The sequence below is a fragment of the Ananas comosus genome, linkage group 12 (genome assembly GCF_001540865.1).
Source record: "Ananas comosus cultivar F153 linkage group 12, ASM154086v1, whole genome shotgun sequence".
Taxonomy (NCBI): Eukaryota; Viridiplantae; Streptophyta; class Magnoliopsida; order Poales; family Bromeliaceae; genus Ananas; species Ananas comosus.
Genome location: NC_033632.1, coordinates 7,870,075 through 7,885,920, shown reverse-complemented (window position 1 = coordinate 7,885,920; position 15,846 = coordinate 7,870,075). Strand labels below are relative to the sequence as shown.

Sequence of the window (15,846 nt, the reverse complement as noted above, 5' to 3'; positions counted from 1 at the left end):
TAAGTTATGCAAAGTAGATGTAAAACTTGGAAGTTGTTCATTGAAGGCCAATAAAGAGGCATTATTTGAAGTAATATATAGTTAAGACCCTTTTCTCTCTCGTTCATTATGGTCTCCCATTATTTCTCCTCCATGTAATTAAATATCTCTCTTCCAAATCCAACCGCAACTTTAACCATGAGGCACAGTATCTTCTTGAAATCATTGTAATCTTTACATAGAAAGGGTCCCTTCATCTATAGAAGAGTAGTTTATACGTGCACAAACAGTAGATCGTCATGGAGATGCCCATCGCTAGTCTTTTTCTTCACCACTAACACTGCAGCTCTCCCCATCTCCCTTGGCCGGAATCCGAGGAAAGTGAGCCCACTGCAACACATAAATATACATGTACGTAGCACTCCAAAGTAAGTAAGCATCCATTGACACTCATATAGAACGAACCATTAAAAGAGAATGAGCATGTGATATATTTAATTACATTTTTAGCAGCTGTGCTGAAGGCCGCTTTGTGAGTAATGGTGGGGTCTTTGGTCTTGATCCTCTGTATCTCTTCCCTGGCACACAGGGGGAAAAAAAAACACTCAGATCTAGGGCTGGCTCGTGTTCGACTTGCGTTCGGCTTGATATTCGGCTTGTTCAAGCTCGGCTCGAATTAATTTCAAACTGAGCTTGAGCCTAAATTTAGGCTCGAAATTAATTTCAAGCCGAGCTTGAGTATTAGTGGGCTCGCTCAAAATTTAGGTCTCTTGAAGCTCGAAATATTATACTATATGTACCGGGTAAGATATAGTATATATATATATATATATATATATATAGAATTAGTCTACTATATTATTAATAGTACCAACCACTTGCTATTATGTTTTCAGCCCTTGATGAAGGGATATGTGGTTAGGATGATAGTGATTAGTTGAATAGTATAATCTAACGGGTGAAAATGGTCAGAGGGTAGATCTAATGGCACAAAATTCGATAGCACTAAGCATTTGGTACTATCGATAATATAGTAGCCGGACTCTCTCACTCTCACTCTCTCTCTATATATATAGTCCGGCTACTATACTATCGATAGTACCAAGCGTTTTGTGTTATCGAGTTTTCTACCATTAGATCTACCTATAGATATAGAGTTCGGCTATTGTACTATCGATAGTACCAAGCATTTGGTACTCTCGAGTTTTCTGCCATTAGATCTACCCCTTTGACCATTTTCATCCGCTAAATCACACTATTCAACTAGCCACCCACTTAACCCTAAGGGGTTACTATCATCCTGACCGCACATTCCTTCATACAAGAGCCGAAAACCTAATAACAAGTCGTTGGCACTATTAATAGTATAGTACCATATATATATAGAACTAGGCTGGAATACTATTAATAGCACCAATGACTTGGTGCTATTAAGTTTTCTGCCCTTGGATTAAAAGATGTGCGGTTAGGATGATATGGGCCCCCTAGGGTTGAGTGGGTGGTTAGTTGAATAGTATAATCGAACGAATGAAAATGATAAAAGTGGTAAATCTAATGGCATAAAACTTGATAGCACCAAATGCTTCGTGCTATTGATAGTACTCCAGCCGGACTCTCTCTCTCTCTCTCTCTCTCTCTCTCTCTCTCTCTCTCTCTCTCTCTCTCTCAGAGAGAGAGAGAGAGAGAGTCCGGCTACTATATTATCTGTAGCACGGAGGGCTCCGTGCTACCAAGTTGTTTTCGATGATGCGATTTCCAAATCGACGATTGGCTCCGTTAGACTTGATCTACACTATTGAAAGTATTTGGAAACTAAATTTCAGATTTTTTCGACATCATTTGACTAGTGATTAAAAGATCTCAAAATTGACAATTTTAATAGCCGATGTGGTGTGAGAGTTTAATGATGTAAAACAATCCAAATCTGATGAAAATGTTATAGAAAATTCTTTTAACTATTTAGAGTAAGATCAGTATATCTGATCTTGAATTTAAATCCTTTATCATCATTTTTAATGAGAGTTTTATTTTCTGCCGTTCAATTTTAGACTACTTGTTTGATAGGTAAATGATATCGAAAAATTATGAAATTTAGTTTCTAAATACTTTTAATAGTGTAGATCAAGTCTAACAGAGCCGATCGTCGATTTGGAAGCTGCATCATCGAAAACAACTTGGTAGCATGGAGCCCTCCGTGCTATCGATAGTATAGTAGCCTAGCTCTCTCTCTCTCTCTCTCTCTCTCTTTCTCTCTCTCTCTCTCTCTCTCTATATATATATAAAACTAGGCTGGAATACTATTAATACCACCAATGACTTGATGCTATTGAGTTTTTTGCCCTTAGATTAAAAGATGTGTGGTTAAAATGATGTGGGTCCCATAGAGTTGAGTGGGTGGTTAGTCGAATAGTATAATCAAACGGATGAAAATGATAAAGAGGAAAATTTAATGGCAGAAAACTTGATAGTACAAAATGTTTCGTGCTATCGACAGTATCCCAACCGGACTCTATATATATATAGAGAGAGAGAGAGAGAAAGCAACGGTACTGTACCATTAGGAGTACAGCAACCCTTGTGCTCCTAACTTTCGCACCACCCATCAAATTTGATGGGTGTTTAGAATGAGAAAGAGAAGAGATATTGGGGAGAAATTGGATGTCTTAATTCTCTTATTCTTGAATTTCTCTCTAATATCTCTTTCCTCTCTCATTCAAACAACCCATCAAACTTGATAGGTGGTTAGAAGGTTAGGAGCATAAAGGCTGTTGTGCTCCTAATAGCACAGTAGCCCTACTATATATATATATATATATATATATATATATATAGAGAGAGAGAGAGAGAGAGAGAGNCTGTTAAACGAGCAAACGCACCATATCGGCCATTAAAATTATAGATTTTGTGACCCTTTGATCGTTCAGTTAGTGATGCCAAAAAATCATGAAATTTGATTTATAGATAATTTAAATGGTCTAGATCATGTTCAACGATGCCGATCGTCGATTTGGAAGCTCTATCATAAAAAACAAATGGGTAGTAAACCAAGCAGTTTACTACCGATAGTAGCCCAGTCAAACTCGATATATATATATATATATATATATATATATATATATATATAATTGTGCTCCTATGTTTTTAAAAGTACAAAATCATTAATGCTTGTAGGTTTTTGACCCTTGAATTAAGAGATGTGTGATTCAGATGATAGTGGTCGTCTAGTGTTGAGTGGGTGATTGGTTGAATAGTATTATATTACGGTTGGAAATGATCAAAGGGGTAGATCAAACGGTAGAAAACTTATAAATACTAAGTGCTTGGTGCTTTTGAAAGCACCATAACCGGACTCTCTCTCTCTCTCTCTCTATATACTATTTATAAAAGCGTCAGTTTTGCTTTCTTTTCCTTTTTGAAAATATCTTTCTTTTTTATTAATATTTTTTAATGTCTAGTCATTTTAAACCTTTCATTTTAAATGATCCATCAAATAATAATTTATTATCAAATAGATATGTCACTTTTTGTGACAATAATACCCTCGCATTTTCTAACATGTAATGTCCGGTATTGTATCACGTGTAATATCTATCACATACATGTTTTTTAAATATTTTCTTTCTCACGCGTAATTTCTGTCCACCTATCATCTCATCATAATATTTATTCTTTCTCACACGTAATACCCGCGACCTATCATCTCATCGTAATACTTATACTTTTCCATCATTTCTACGGTTTAATTTGGTCTATCAACAGACCCTATTTTGGCAGCAAAGTTCCTCTTTTTTCTTACGTAAGATAAGTAATGTAACCAAAAAATTTTTAATTCTTTCCTTATAAATATTTCATATATTTTTATTTAAGGTGAATATTTTTATATTATCTCACTATTATCTACTAATATTTAGTTGTTATACTTACTTTTTATTGATTGTAACTAACAATCAAATTTGAATTCAATTTCAAAGATATATTAAAATTCAAGGTTACAATTTTTATTTTATCTTAAATTCAAAGTTAAAATTTATCTATACATTGAGTATTTTTGCATGTTTTCTTTCAAATTTTGACGAACTCAAAATTCAAATATGAGTTTGAAACTAAAAGTTTCGAAATTTTAATATTTCTTTAATTCAAAATTTAAATTTAAATTTTGATCTATTTAAATCAATGTTTTTTAATTATTAATTTTTGATATCCAAAATTATAATTAATTTGTGATATAAATTCAAATTGTTATAAAATAAAAATAGAACTATATAATTATTGTGGGCAATAATTATTTAAATTTGAGTTATTGTATAGCTGTTTTCTATTAGAATATAATAGATAAATTATTTTTTAGGGATAATTACCTATAAAACCCTCAAAACATGAAAAATATCTCATTTAAGACTCATATGTTCCTCATATGTTCCTCCGTTATTTCAAAATACCTCTGCAGTTACAACTCGTTAAATTAATGTGGATTAAACGTGAGTTAAATATCTATTAGAGTTAAAAAAATCAAAATACCTCTTGTGCCCTTAACTTAATGACAAATAAAAAATGTTGATGATGGTAGAAGGGTATATTTGAAAAGACCAAAATCAAAATATTTTTTATACCCCTGACTTAAGGACAAATAAGAAAAGTTAGTGATGGCGGAAGGGTATATTTGATAGGGCAAAATAGTAATTTTATACAGATAATAGCTATTGTTAATAATTCATTAACAGAATTTAACTCTATGGGTGTGTTTGGTTCGGTTTTTTTTTTTACCATAGAATCGGAATTAGAATGGGTGAATCCGTTTGTAAGTGTCTGGTATGCGGGCGTCCTATTTCGATTCTGATTCCGATTTCCGGGTGGAATGGGAATCCCTCAATCACCTCTTTTTTCCAATCTGGTTTAAGAGGACGGATTGGAAGTTGAATCTGGAAGGAATGGATATTTATTGGGATTAAATTTATTTTTTCAACTTTTTTAATTAAAATATAAGTTTAAATTTAAAAATTAAATTTAAAATTTAAAATTTTAATTTGAATTTGAATTAAAAATTAAAATTTAATCAAGTATTTTTAATCTAACTTATAAATTTGAATTTAAATTAAATTTTAATTTATATAAAGTTTTATTCAAATTTTATTTAAAACTTAAATTAAACTTATGGATTCAAATTAAAATTAAAATTATAATATTAAGTTTGAATTTGAATAAGTCAAAATTTAGTTTTATATTTTAAATTTGGGTTAATTACTTATATACCCTTGAAAAATTTCTGACTTTCCGATTTACCCCTCTTAGAAGGCTAATATTGAAAATATCTTTTCTACGTTCCAACCTATTTCTAATATACCCTAGAGTTAAAATCTGTTAATTAATTCTGTTATCTCTATAAAATTACTATTTTGCCCTTTCAAATATATCCTTCCACCATCACTGACTTTCTTATTTGCCCTTAAAGCTAGGGGCACAAAAAGTATGTTGACTTTTGATCTTTTCCAATATACCTCTCTACCATCACCAATATTTCTTATTTGCCCTTAAGTTAAGGGCAAAATTGGTATTTTAATTTTTTTTAACTTTGGTAGATATTTAACTCACGTTTAATCCAAGTTAACTTAACAGGAGATAACTGTGGGGGTATTTTGCAATAACGGTGGAACATATGAAGGGTATTTTAGAAAGAAAAATGAAAGTAGGGGTAAATCAGATATTTTCAAACGTATGAGGGGTATATAAGCAATTATCCTTTTAAATTATCCACTCAACTCGGAAGTTTATTTTTTTAATAAAAAATAGATTTAAAATTTTGACATTATTTTCAAATTTTGATGTAAATTTTTAATATTTAATTTTCAATTTGAATTTAAATTAATATATTATAAAGATAAAGTTAGTATATTAATTTGCTTACGTTTTTTATATCTACCTGAACCAAACACTGACAATGAGAATGATTTACTCCGATTCAGATTCAAGTAACGAACCAAATAGAATTAGGTAATGAGTCATTCCGATTCCGATTCCAGCTCATTTCGATTCTGATTCTGATTTCGATTCCGACTTCTAACCAAACGTGCCCTATGAGTATATTTGTAATAAGTTGGAATGTAAAAAAGATATTTTTAATATTAACCTTCTAAGAGCGGTAAATCAGAAAGTTGAAAACTTTTCAAGAGTATATAAGCAATTGCCTTTTTTAAAAAATTTAAATTTTTATTATAAACTTTGGATAAATACGATGTATGAACTAATATTAATTTGACAAAACTACTAAGTACTTGTTACGTTCATTTGCACATATACTCAAGTATATATATAAATGTTTATAGATATATATATGCATATATAAAGCTAGGATTCTGTACTTTCGAAAGTATGGAGGCCTCCGTGCTTGTAAGTTATTTCGATGATGGGACATCCGATTCGACGATCGGCTCTATTAGATATGATACATACTATTAAAACTATTTAAAAACAAAATTTAATTATTTTTTTATTTCATTTATCTAGTGAATGAGTAGCCTCAAAATGAAAGCTTGAAAATAAAAATCTCACAAAAAATAATGATAAAACACTCAAATTTCAAATCGAAAGTATTGTTCTTACTGTTGATGTTAAGTAGAATTTTCTATTAAAATTTCATGTAAATATTCTTCTATACCATTAAACTTACAAACACAACGCATTGGCCATTAAAACAGTCATTTTTTAGACCATTTGATCACTTAGTAAATGATGTTGAAAAATTACAAAATTTGATTTCTAAATAGTCTAATAGCGTAAATCATATTTAACGGAGCTAATCGTTAAATTGGATATCTTATCATCGAAAATAACTTACAAGCATAGAGGCCTCTATACTTTCGAAAGCACAAAAAACATACTCTGCATATATATATATATATATATATATATATATAGAGAGAGAGAGAGAGAGAGAGAGAGAGAGAGAGAGAGAGAGAGAGAGAGGTTGGTATGTTTCTGGAAGCACGGAACCCTTCGTGCTTCCAAATTGTTTTTGATTGTTGGGACTTTCAAATCGATGACCGGCTCTGTTAAACTTGATCTAGAGTATTTGAAGTACCTAGAAAATATATATTACAATTTTTCAATATCATTTGCCTAGTGATCGAAAGGGCTCGAAATTAATAATTTTAATGACCGTCGTGAACTGTTTGCATGTTTAATAGTATAGAAATATTCAAATCATGTGAAATTTTGATAAAAATTTTTTTATACTATATAAAACAAGATCAATATATTTAATCTAAAATTTTAATGTCATATTATCACATTTTGTAAAATTTTTATTTCCAGCCGTTGATTTTGAGCCCTTTCGATTAGTAAGCAAATGATATTGAAAAATCGCAAAATTTATTTCTAGGTGCTTCAAATACTATAGATCAAGTCTAACGGAGCCGATCGTCGATTCAAAAGTCCCAACATCGAAAATAACTTGGAAGCACGAAGAACTCCGTGTTTCCAGAAGCATAACGGCCTCACTTTATATATTTATATAATTGAGCTCCTATGCTTTTAAAAGTACCAAAACATTGGTGCTTGTAGATTTTTAGCCGTTGGATTAAGGGATGTGCGGTTAGGATGATGTGGGCCCCCTAGGGTTGAGTGGGTGGTTGGTTGAATAGTATAATCTAACGGTTGAAAATGATCCGAGGAGTAGATCTAACGGTAAAAAATTTACAAGCACCAAATGCTTGATGCTTTTACAAGCACTATAGCCGGACTATATATATATATATATATATATATATATATAGAGAGAGAGAGAGAGAGAGAGAGAGAGAGAGAGAGAGAGAGAGAGAGAGAGAGTAGGGCTACTATGCTATTAAGAGCATAGCAGTCTTTGTGCTCCTAATTTTGATGGATGTTTAAAGTGAGAGAGATAAGAGAAATTGAGGAAAAATTGGGTGTCTTAATTTTTTTCAATTTTTCTTCTCTTTGAATTTCTTATCAGGTTCTCTTCTCTCTCTCACTCTAACTATCTATCAAAAGTAATGGGTGGTTAGAAAGTTAGGAGCTTAAGGACTGCCGTGCTCTTAATAGCACAGTAGGACTCCTCTCTCTCTCTCTCTCTCTTTATATATATACACACACACACATATGTACACACATATATATGTATACACACACACTATATATCTACAGTCCGGCTGGGATACTATCGGTAGCACCAAGCACTTGGTGCTATCGAGTTTTCCGCCGTTAGATTTAATCCTTTGACTATTTTCACCCATTAGATTATACTATTCAGCCAATAACTCATTCAATCCTAGGGGGCCCACATTATCCTAACCGTACATTTCTTTATCCAAGGGCCGAAAACCTAATAGCACCAATAGCTTTGTGCTATTGGTAGTATTCCAACCTAGTTCTATATATATATATATATATATATATATATATATATATATATATATATATGTATGTTGGGACTACTATATTCTTATAAGTATAGAGCCCTTCATACGATGACTTGGCTTTCAAATCGACGATCCACTCCTTTAAATATGATTTAAAATATTTGAAGCTTTTAAAAAATAAATTTCATAATTTTTTGAAATTATAATAAAGTCCATCAAGTGGGCATAAAATGAATGGTTAAAATCGAATGACGTCCTAAAAATAGATGCTCGGATCCTTCAATTTAAGATTGGAGTTATTGATTTTTTTCTAGGTAGTGAATAGAATTTTTTATCAAAAATTCAATCTATTCTGATTCTTTTACACCGTTAAACTTGCAAATATCCCATATCGGCCGTTAAAAATTGTCAATTTTGTGAGCTTTTGATCGTAAGGTAAATGATATCGAAAAATTATAAATTTGATTTCTAGAAGTTTTAAATTTTCTAGATAATGTTTAACGGTATGGATCGCCGATTCAGAAGTTCCATTATCGAAAACGACTTATGAGTACGAGAGCGATCGTACTCATAAGAGTATAGTAGCTGGACTATATATATATATATATATATATAGTGCGTCTGGTATGCTTCTGGAAGTAAGGAGCGCTCTGTGCTTCTAAATCATTTTCGATGTTGGGACTTTCGAATCAACGATCAGCCTCGTTAGACTTGATCTAGAGTATTTTAAGTATCTAGAAAATAAATTTTGCGATTTTTTGATATCATTTGCCTAGTGATCGAAGTGGCTCAAAATCAACGGTTGAAAATAAAAATCTTACAAAATATGATGATTTGACATTAAAATTTTAGATCGAAAATATTAATCCTATTTTATATAGTATAAAGAATTTTCGATCAAAATTTGACATGATTTGGATATTTCTACACCGTTAAACTTGCAAACTGCTCACCACGGCAATTAAAATTATTGATTTTGAGCCCTTTCGATCACTAGGTAAATGATATAAAAAAATAACAAAATTATTTTCAAGGTACTTCAAGTACTCTAGATGAAGTTTAACGGGGCCGATCGTCGATTCGAAAGTCCCAACATCGAAAACGACTTGGAAGTCACAGAGCCTTCCTGTAAGGACTGCGATTTTGGCAGTGTAGCTAAACTCTCAGTATAACGACCGAGCCCACTAGCAACAATAAATCGTTGGGCCCAACAACCGGCCCAAAATGCTTAAGCCCAGTTATTATTACTAGTGTCTAAGTCTACAACCCTATTCCCATCCGATGTGGGACTATTGGGGTGTCACAGACTCGACCCGTTAAGATCCTGACGTCCTCGTCAGTCCAATCACACACAGCCCAAGATCACCAGGCTATGTGAGACTCGTCTCGCTAGCCCGTCATCCAGACCCTGGCTCAGCCGAGACTCGCCACACATGTACAGCTGGTGAACCGGCTCTGATACCAAATGTAACGACCCAGCCCACTAGCAATAATAAATCGTTGGGCCCAGTCAACAGCCCAAAATGCTTAAGCCCAGTTATTATTACTAGTGTCTAAGTCTCTTAGAAACCCAATGACAACCTCATTCCTATCCGATGTGGGACTATTGGGGTGTCACACTCAGTTAACAATGTTTTTGTGTGTAATTTAGTTACAAAAGCACTCGTCAAGTTTCGGGAGAAACTAAGCTAGAACGGAGATTTTACGCGATCTCCAAGTTTCACTTAAAGTGAATAGTAACTCGATTTTCCGGTGAAGCCACGGTGCGAAGTTGGCTTCTGGCGCGTATTGGACTCCGTTCCTAGCAGTCCAATAGCTCATTTCGAACGGTTTGGTTATTCTAGAACTGATGGCGCTGACGGATTTTGAGTTTGACGCACGGATTTCGAGAAATCTGAAAATACGTGTTTTATATGTATTTGTGCGTCATTTTGGCCTTTCGGAGAGAGAACGGATTTCATCGCGAATCCGTGATCGATCGAGGTGAACCAAAATCGTAGGTTTGTTGTCTCAGATGTGCTGATCGCACTGGCGCGATCCGTTCGCAAATCTGAGGGACGGATCTGCGGAGATTGCGCGTTGATCGAGGAGAGGTCGGTGATCGCAAAACGGTAATTTTGCAAAAGTTGCGACATTTTATATACCGTTTCGCGTGAAACCGGACGTGGAGGGGTATTCGCGTGTTTTACACGCGCTGTGGAGGACTCAGTATGTAAATCTGAGTTTCGGAGGACTTATTTGTATTTTTGCCTGCTTATATATAGTGTCTTCTAGGGTTTAATTGGAACCTCGAAACCCTAATATACCTAGCCCCCAGCTGCCCTAGCCGCACCCTGCCACCTTCACCTCGCTTCCCTGCCCTAGCCGCACATCCCCTGGCCAGCCGCTGCCGCCTCCGCGCGTCGCCGCAGCCGCTGCTGCACCCTGCTGCTGCCTGGGCCGAGCCCAAGCCGAGGTTGACTCGCGGCCTCCCTGTGCGCAGCCACCGCCTGAACCCGCTCCGGCCGCCGTCCTCGGACCCTTGGCGACCACCCCGGCCGGTCGCCGGCGCCACAACGGGCCGCCACCGCTGTCTCGGCCAGCCCGCATCGCGCCTAGACCTACTCGGGCCGTGGTCTGGGTGCGACCTTTTCCCCGTGCCGCCACCACCTTGGGCCACCCCGTGGCACCCCCTCCAACCTCAGGTGGTCGGTCACCGCCGCCCCGAGCCGTCCCGAGCGCCACCGCCGCACTGCAGCCGCCTGTTGGGTTCCTTGGGCAAGCTCGGTCTGAGACGAGCTCGCGCCTTCTTCCTTGCACCGCCGCCACTTAGGGCTGCACCCGGAGCATTCCAACGGCCTCCAGCAACTCTCCGCCGCCGTCCCTGAGCTCCACGGCCGCCGTCGTGGCTGCTTTTGCCCGTGGAACCCGAGCCCTAGTTGTTGCGGGCTCGGTTTGCTCCGCAGTCGCTACCGCCGCCCCTTACCGCCACCTGAGGTGAGCATCGTATTCCTCACCTCCCCCGCACCCATCCCTGGCCCGCGCGCACCTCGCCGTGCCGCTGGAAGCTGGCCAGGGCAAGCTTGCTCCAGCCAAGCCCGAAATAGGGCTTAGTTAAGTAGGTTTGTTGTTTCGAGCTACCCGAGGCTCCCCGACCTCTGCGGAAGGGAGCACGGTGATCGTGGCAACTTTCTGATCATCGTGCTCACCTTATATTCTGTCGGGGAGACTCCGTTCCGCTGTTTCGGCGGTGTCGACCCTGTTGAGCCTTTTCGACTGCTGTTCCGTGCTTGCACGCATTTTTTCGGTGATCCGAGGCTGTTCCGATGCCTTCGGAGGTGAGCACGGTGATCGTTGGTCAGTGCTGATCACAGAGCTCACCTTACTTTGGATCAGCGAATGTCGTATCGGCCTGTTCGGCACGATTTTCCCCGACTGCGCGCTGTTCGCTGAACCTTCGGGTTGCTCCCGCGCTTCCCACAGTGAGCCGTTGTGCTCCGAATCATGAGCACGGCCTCCGAAACTTCGAGACCTGTCAGTGCGTGTCTCGGCAGACCTTAGAAGTTCTCGGTTTGCATGAACGAGCCACTTAATCGCCCAATTTACATAAAATGATAGGATTTTATGTAAATTGAGGGGCTTTTGTGCAATTGTGCACCTTGTGGCTACTGTGGGCAGTGCATGTGTGTGTGTGGTGACCTCTGGACTGATTGTCCATGATCCGATAGCCTTCGCAGAAATCGAGGAGTCGATTTCGGTGCGTTTTTCGGCGAAATTCGCCGAAAGAACGCGGTTTTAGTTTGGATTTCTTCCGACGTGGTTTGTTTATCCTGTGAATTGCCGCTGAGCCTTGTTGGCTGGTCACCATCATCATTTTGTGGGTTCGGTGATGATGGGTGAGTGACGGTGGGTTCCGGTGTCGAAATAGACGCTTTCGGGAACCCGTATTCGTACAATTATCCGGCGATAATTGTGTAGCGGTGTTATCTTGTGTTTGCTGCCAAGACACCCAAACAGGAGTGTTTTGTGGCAGCGGGTGACTCGTGGTACGCTCGGTGAGTTTCGGGATACTTAGTGGGTCCCGACGGCGTCCCACTATAGTTTTCGGGACTTCCGGTGAGTTACGGTGATTGGTTTTGGGAAACGATTACAGGGATCTTTTGTGGAGGTTTGTGGCTCTCGTACTTCAGGTTAGTGGGTTGGATACTGACCTGGTGGATCTTCGTAGGTCCGGTTGACTTCTGCATACCCAGTGTTCCGACGCGACAGTGATAGGTGAGTACTTCGATCCGACGTCTGTACAGTGGTGCACGCTCGGTGACGGTTTCTTACCCTTACTCTACTGTTGTTACTTTTGCATAGTATATATTGAGCCTTGCACCCATGTTATTCCATTATACTCTGCTCGTTATTTGCATACTTAGTATCCTGAGTAGGAGTAGAGTAGTTCTATCTATATGTATATTTGTTGACCTGGTTGGTCGGTTGTTGCATTCCGTATCTGTTGACCTGGTTGGTCGGTTGTTGCATTCCGTATCTATTCACCTGGTTGGTTGGTTCTCGTACTTCGTATAGTATATATTGAGCCTTACTCTGCTGTTGTTACTATTGCATAGTATATATTGAGCCTTGCACCCATGTTATTCCATTATACTCTGCTCGTTGTTTGCATACTTAGTATCCTGAGTAGGAGTAGAGTAGTTCTATCTATATGTATATTTGTTGACCTGGTTGGTCGGTTGTTGCATTCCGTATCTATTCACCTGGTTGGTTGGTTCTCGTACTTCGTATCAGTGACCTTGCTGGTCGGTTGGACTTTGTGGACTTTGGGTCCAGGCAACACATCGACTCTCTCGTCATGTGTTTCGATCTGGTTGATCGAGGTTTGGCGTTGTACGCCCTGGTTTCTTGTTTCGGCGTAGGCACCGGCTTAAGTTGGGTTTCGTTTGAGCATATCAGCATGATTTAGTCACAGCACTGTGTGTTCTAAACAGCAGGTTGGTTTGGCCACCAACCAAGGGGTGTACATATCCGGATAGGTCGTCGGTGACGCATGAATAAACTCGCAGTGTCTGCTCTGTGACAGGTAACGCTTGAGGTCTGTGACCAATATAGCAGTATCAGATTGGGTATATTTGGACTTATCGTCTGGTTGACGCATATAACTATAGTAGCGGTTGCCACTTGTATACCTTCAGTTCTTTCGTTACATTGTCTTGCTACTATAGTATTGTTATATGTATACATTCAGTTGTTCATTACAGTAGCAGTAGTTGTACTTTCTTTCATATATATGTCTCTTTCATTCATTTTTATTGCTACTATATTTCTACTGATCCGTACTATTGTTTAGCTCTTCCTGATCCGGTAAGTACTCCTCGCCTTCATCGGCTTGCAGTACCCACTGGGAGGGGAGACATGTTTACATGTTCTCACCTCCCCCACCATTTTTCAGGTATCGCAGGCGGTGAGAGTTGAGACGAGATGTGAGACACGTTTGTAGCGGTCGATAGAGCTTCCGACCCAGGTTATTCGGTTTAGTTTCTACCCTTATTATTATGTTGATATAGCTCAGATAGTTTATATGGTTAAGTATTTTTATTACATTTGAAAATATGGGTTTTTATGAATGTAATAAAGAGATTTGTGGAATTTGTGAAATGAAAAACGGTTTTCTACCCCTCGTGGTAGCACGTTTTAAAAGAAAAGAGTTTTCGCGTGGGAAACAGCTTTCAAAAAGTTTTTCGTAGTTTTCATAACTTAGTATTTCAAAACCCGTTTCTGAGTTGGAAACGTTTTAACTAATAGTTGTGATTTTATGTTCAAATCATGAATGTGACTGTCTGGATATATATAGATGTTGGATGTCTGTATGTTCAGTGTAGTGGTTGTATCCTGGTTATGTACTTGTACTTGTGTGACGCCGTGCAAATACAGAGGAGACTCTGTCCGCGCGAACAGTTAATTTTCTGTATTTGCGGTAGATCTGGCATACCCTGGGATCAGGTTTTCAAAAAAAAAAAAAAAAATCGCTATGTTTTTAACCAAAAGGGACACCGGGCGTGAACTTCCGTGCTTCCAGAAGCATACGAGCTCACTATATATATATTATATATATATAATACTATATATATATATATATATATAATATATATATTTATTATAGAGAGAGAGAGAGAGAGAGAGAGAGTTGAGCTAGAATACTCTCAAAAGCACTAAGGGAGTGTGCTTTTGAGTTTTAGCTACTTGATGGAGAGATGTAGAGATGGGATGATCGTGATAGGTGTGGTAAGGTGTGTAGGTGAAATAGTGTTTGATCCATATCCATGCTAGTAAATCAAGAGTAGATCCAAGGGCTAGAAACTCAAAAGCACCAGGGGGTGGTGCTTTTTGAGAGTATTCTAGCTCAATTATATATATATATATATATATATATATATATATATATATATAATATATAATATATATATATATACTATATATATATAGAGTTGAGCTAGAATACTCTCGATAGTAAACGGGGCGTTTTACTATCGAGTTGTTTTCGATGATAGAGCTTCCAATTGACGATCGGTCACCGTTGAACATGATCTATACCACTTGAAGTGTTTTAGAAATCAATGTAAGGACTGAGATTTTTGCAGTGTAGCTAAACTCTCAGTTGATGATGTTTTTGTGTGTAATTTAATTACAAAAGCACTCGTCAAGTTTCGGGCGAAAACGAGTTAAAACGAAAATTCTACGCGATTTTCAAGTTTTCACTTAAGTTGAATAGTAACTCGATTTTCGGAGAGAAGCCACGTACGGGAGTGGCTTCTGGCTCGTACCGGACTCCGTTCATGAGCAGTCCAATAGCTCGTTTCGACCAGTTCAGCGTTCTGGAGAACTGATGACGTTGACGGATTTGAGTTTGATGCACGGATTTCGAGAAATTCAAAAATACATGTTTTATATGTATATGTGTGTGTTTCCTTCTATTCGAAGAAGGATGCAGCACTGACCGACGATCCCGTGCTCACCTCCGGAGCATCAGACAGCCTCGAATCGCCGGATAAGCGTGCGCAAGCCCAAAATAGCAGCCAAAAAGGCCTGAAACGGACAGACAGACATGCCAAAACAGCGAACGGGGCTTCCTACAGAAACCAACGGTGAGCACGTGATCCAGGCACTTGGTACAATCACCGTGCTCCCGTTTTTTAGAGATCGGGAAGCCCGGAAGCTCGGAACAGTAGGCTATCCCACAATACCTTCGCTTTGGCTTGGCGCGAGCAAGCTTGCTCCGGCGGCTTCGCGGCGGCACGGGCGGCGCGCGCGGAGGCCAGGGATGGGCGCGGGGAGGAGGAGTGAGTGCTCACCTCTAGACAGCGGCTGGAAGCGTGCGGGCGGCGGAGGAACAAGACAAGCCCGCACGCTAGGGCACGGTTCGCGGCACCTGGCGGCCACGGCGCGCGGCGGGAGCTCGAGACGGGGATGACGAGGATTGCAGGAGGCGCGAGGGACGGCCTCGGTGGCTGCC

At 38.5% G+C, this 15,846-nt stretch overlaps 1 protein-coding gene across 1 annotated transcript in view; it reads right to left on the bottom strand.

Annotated features, from left to right (window-relative positions):
* LOC109717960 (protein YABBY 7-like) overlaps nt 295-15,846 on the bottom strand; it is an 87,356-nt gene continuing 71,804 nt past the window's right edge. Inside the window, exons 5-6 of the mRNA XM_020243927.1 lie at nt 482-557; nt 295-369 (exon numbers count right to left, since the gene is read on the bottom strand). Of these exons, the coding sequence (XP_020099516.1) occupies nt 295-369; nt 482-557 (151 nt within the window). The remainder of the gene's footprint in view (nt 370-481; nt 558-15,846) is intronic.